The sequence below is a fragment of the Solanum tuberosum genome, unplaced genomic scaffold (genome assembly GCF_000226075.1).
Source record: "Solanum tuberosum cultivar DM 1-3 516 R44 unplaced genomic scaffold, SolTub_3.0 scf00012, whole genome shotgun sequence".
NCBI lineage: Eukaryota > Viridiplantae > Streptophyta > Magnoliopsida > Solanales > Solanaceae > Solanum > Solanum tuberosum.
Window position 1 is genome coordinate 3,504,861 of NW_006238937.1, and position 5,119 is coordinate 3,509,979.

Sequence of the window (5,119 nt, forward strand, 5' to 3'; positions counted from 1 at the left end):
CCTCCAAACCCCCCCCCCCCCCTTTTCACCTACATTACAACCTTACACCACCTTCCTCTCCCACCAAAAAAAAAAAAATAGCATATTGCCCCAGAAAAACCATTAATGCCACTATGCTTCTCACCGTCACTATATAACCTGGCATTCAACTCAAAATAAACCCTTCTGCAGCAAACCTTTCTCCATTCTTCCTTTTCATCCTTTCACCACCTTAGACCCACCTACAAACAACCATTAAAGCCACATGTGAATCCCAACAATCAACCAGCGTTCAGTATAACCATCACCTTACATAATCCAAACACTGTCGTCCCACCACCACAACATCCTCTTCCTCAATCTTTCGAAATCTCATTTCCCCACACCACCCCAAGTCAGTCCACATCCACCATTCCACCTTCAACGGAAGAACCTTCAACAAAAAAGAAATCAAAGCAATAACCAGTGGCGACACTGCCACCACTCGACCAATTGAAGGATCCAGCATCAACTTCTCCCTCTTCTTCAAATTCATAATTTGTTAATTATAGTTCTTTTAGACTTCCAAAGGCTTTGAACCAAACATTACCAGGTACAGTTGTGATGGAAAATAGTGAGGTGCTTGATGTAGACTTGAGTAAATCTGATTTTTTTAGATCTAATTGATCTTTTTCCTTTTAGGGAGTGAAATTGTGGAGCTTATGGTGGGTAGGAATAAGCGAGAGGTGGTGAGATGATGAAGGTGGTGGTGGTTGATGACAAATAGATGATCATTGATGGAACAGTGGTGTGGTGTTGTCTCTTCCTGAGTACACATTCTGTGTTTGTCACGATGTATGTGTATGTGAGAACAAGTGATGTAGAGAGGAGCAAACCTCTATTTTTGAGTTGACCAAGTCCAGGATAGAAAAAGGGCTGTGTGTCATGCCATCAATGACACTGCCACTCTGAATGAAGTATTTATTTGGCTTAATACATACCTTTTCCCAAGCTTGTACGCAAATCTCTTAACACACTCCAATCTCACATGCAACCTTATACAAACAAACATTTTCTCACACGTATCTAAGACACACCACTTTTGTGTTTGACCACTTTTTCTGAACAAGTGTACGTCTCATGTGTCATTAGCCTTTTTAAAAAGCACTAAAATTAAATGTATACCTCCATCTTCTTCATCTTCCCCTACCATGCTATCACCCCCATGACTGTACTACCATGTCAATCGATGCTTCATTCAAAACTTACCCATTCACAGAAAATTGAACAACAATCTCAAAAACGAATATTTGTTAATACACACATGCTTCAAAAAGAAACAATTAAATAATTTGGAAAGGTATGACGTATGCCAGAGCCTGCAAGAGAATCGGGTTTGTAATACTACATCTAAAGAAATGGAAAAGTTGATCTAAAGAAACATCAAGTTTAGGCGATTATTCGTTTTATTTGTCATTTCAATTTATACCATCTATCTAATACTACAACACGCAAGACATTGATTGGGGATAATCAACTATGTCCATCAGAAAATGTATTTTCGACTTTCAAAAAGTTTAGTTAATGGGGAATCTAGGTGTTAGTCTCTACTCTCTGCTGTCGGTCAAAGTAGGTGGCAAGATTCTTGTTGAAGTTGAAGTTTTTAGGTAATTGTCATGGGTGATGCCAGTTGAAGCTATCGAAGAAATGGGTTTGGGTGGGGAAAATTGACAAGTTTTTGTTAGAAGAGATAGATAGGATGGAAAAAGAAAGATGATTGAAAAAATAAGAATATGACAAAGTTGGAGGGTTAGACATATGCACCCCTATAAGGCTTTAGACACATAAAATTTTGTACCCACCCCACTCCCCTCTCTCTGTCTCTTTCTATCTCTCCATCTCTCCTGTCTTTCCCTAAAAGTTATCTTGACTTAAGGAAAGCTTATCACTCCCTTTTCGTTTTTCTTCAACCTAAGACACCCATAATGGACTTCTAAGACGATCTTCAACCATGTTATAACCTGGACTTCTAGGACTTCTAACACTAGTCCTGAGATTTGTGAGTTATTCACCTGAGATTTACTGAAGCTGATCAGTTTGTTTTCAACTTCAACTCAATTATATTATTGTTAAAACTCCTACTTAACAACTTGCATAGACGAAAAGTAAGGACTGAGGCTCTGCTGGTTTCAAAGATCTAGAAAGAAGGCTGTTGTGCTGGAGCTCAAAAGATTACAAATATGATTCAAGCTTATTAAATCAAAATCCTGAAACGTAACTCCATGCCACAAAACAAGGGAGTGAGTTCTCGCGAAGATGCGAAGCCTAGAGATGAGTCTATTCCAAATTGTGAGTGTTCATTGATCAGGTGGATCTATATGCTTCAGGGTGGTGAGACGAGGTGTAACCCATTCAACTAGAAGAGCGACCCATTGGTTCACAAAACCCCGTGAGAAATTGGGTCAAATTCTACCGGATCAAACCTATGGGACTTAAGGAATGATATAAAAAAAAAGAGGGAAAATATTCGTATTAAATAACTATGAAGTAGAAGAACCCAGATTCCAAATGAACAAATTCAAACTTGAAAAAGGATCTTCCTTATAATTGACCGAATTGAGAAGCAAAAATATTCTGATAAAGATGTTTCTCAGTAATATCACCATTGGCCTGATCTGACTCCCCACCAACCGCCCGTTTCTGAATCAACTGCATCGTAAGCTGCTATAGCTCTTGCCGTCACACATTCTCCAGATTATATAAACAGAGTAAATAATCACATCACATGGGTGTAAAAATCCAGATCTTAAGTAGGCAACCAATGAAATCTAGCTAATTGAAAGTGTAAAACTCGATTTAATAGATTATATAGATGATAATGAGAGTTGAGTGATGCATCGCTCACTGATGCATTGTTAATAAGTTGATGATGATCGGAAATACAAAAGAGTGAAGAGAAGAGAAGAGAACCTTGAGAGTACGAGTGGCAAATTCAACGCCGATGGTAGATTTAGACTCCAAACAGAACTCATTTCTAGTGAATCTGGAGAGCAAATTGGATTTGCCAACTCCAGAATCTCCGATTAACACAATCTTGAACAAGTAATCGTACTCTTCGTCTGCTCTCCTTGCCATTTCTCTTTCAACAAACACTTAGTCTACTCACAATCAACAATCCTGGATCTGTTAGCTCAATCACAAATATACGCTTGGACTTGTGTTGGACTTCTCTGGACCTCTGTTTTTCAAACTTGTGCTAGTAATTTCTATTTTGCTTTTGCTTTTTGCGGAACAAACGTCACAGTTACGGGCCTTACGGCACTCAATAGTCATGTGGGTTTACACATTTTCAAACAAATTCCAATTAATGAAATACTGTTTGGATTCAAAGGTAAATATAAAAATGTTTACCATGTACTATTGAAAATAGTTTAAATATATCTCTAGTTATATTTTCGAGTTAAATATACTCATCTCGTTATATTTTTGGTACATATTTGCCCTTATAACTAACAGAAGGACACATGTACAGCTAGGATTAAAAGAAACCATCCAATTTAAACCATACCCAATTATAAGGTAATCCGCCCCACCCGAATCAATTTTACCCAACCCAATTAATATCATCCGACCCAATTTTAAAATTCAATCATAAAAAACCTAAAAAAAATTATTTGTGCTTCTTTGCTTTAATTTATAAGGAACAAAATGTTTATCATCTCCACTTATGTTTACAAACTGAAAACATTTCTAAAAACTTTCCATGACAGTGCAGTTTCTATCTTGTCAATAAATAAAATATTTTCTATGGCAATGGAAGAGCAATCAGCATAGATAGTAGCGGCTCTTTCCAAGAAGGTAAGAAAAGTAAGAGGACTTGAATTTGCTCCAGTGAAAGAGATGGAGTAAACCAAAAAAAAAACTTCTAATTTTGTTTGCAAAATGGATTATATTTACAGGTCCTCTCATTTTTTATCTTTAAGTTTAAATTGGGTCGGATAATATTAATTGGATTGGGGGAAATTAATTTGAGCAGGGCGGATCACCTTATAATTGGGTATGATTTAAATTGGATGGTTTCTTTTAATCCTAATCGGTCATGTGTCCCTCTATTAGTCATAAGGGAAAATATGTGCCAAGAGTATAACGGGAGGGGTATATTTAACCCGAAAGTATAACTAAGGGTATATTTGAACTATTTCCAATAGTACAGGGGTATATTTGACCCGTTTCCGATATAAAAATGACTTAAAATAAGTTATCAAGTGTTTGGTAAAATTAAATATAAATTAAAAATCAAAAGTAGGTCTCTCCTACTTTTATTTTTACTTAAAATTATTTAAGTTTGATTTATTATTATTTTTAGGTTGAATGGTCTGGTGGACCCTTATACTTATATGAGTTTGTATTATGGACCCTTCTACTTGACCATTTGTCAACTGAACCCTTAAACTTAATGAAACTCAATATTTTAAGCCCTTTGACCATTGATCAAGCTTATATGGCAACTTAATTATTAAGTTGGCACAAACATGTGATTTCACGCGTTAAAGGAGTGTGAATATCAAATTTAAACTAAAATAATAATTATTTTTAAAAAAAGACTAAAAATAAGAAAATTGAATATAATTTGTTTTTTCACTTGTTTCTTCTTTTCCCACCCCACCCATTTCTTTTTCTCTTTCTAATTACATGTACCTTTTCCCCATCCAAACTTCATTTCTCACTTTCTCCTCTTCCCAGCCTGTTCAATTTCTTTTTTTTCTTTCGTTTTTTTTTTTCATATCTTTTTTCTTTCTAGAAAAACGAAAATGTGGTATGGTTGTAGATATGTGTTGTCTTTTCATTTTTCTTGTAATTTACAACCCATAAGGTGAGAAAGATTCGATAGTCTTGATGGATGAAAAGAGATTGTTGGTTGTCTTTGTAAAATTAGGTGAATGTGTGATGTAAAATTGTGTATAAATATTATGATATATTGAGGTATTTTAATGATGATTCATTGATGCGGAGAAAAGGAATTTATGGTGGTTCAAAAGTTGGATGTAGACGTTGGTAAAAAAATACAATTAAGAGTTGCAAATGATGAAAACTGAGAAAGAATCGAACTATGATTTTTAAGAACTTGAAGAGCTTCGTCACAGCTATAGACAATGACGGC

The 5,119-nt window shown here is 35.6% G+C and overlaps 1 protein-coding gene across 1 annotated transcript in view; it reads right to left on the reverse strand.

The window, feature by feature from the left end:
- The window catches only part of LOC102604566 (ras-related protein RABA2a-like), a 5,413-nt gene extending 2,131 nt beyond the window's left edge, over positions 1-3,282 (reverse strand). The window contains exon 1 of the mRNA XM_006339869.2: positions 2,929-3,282. Coding sequence (XP_006339931.1) covers positions 2,929-3,093 — 165 coding nt within the window. The 5' untranslated portion in view covers positions 3,094-3,282. The remainder of the gene's footprint in view (positions 1-2,928) is intronic.
- Positions 3,283-5,119: the final 1,837 nt, after the last annotated feature.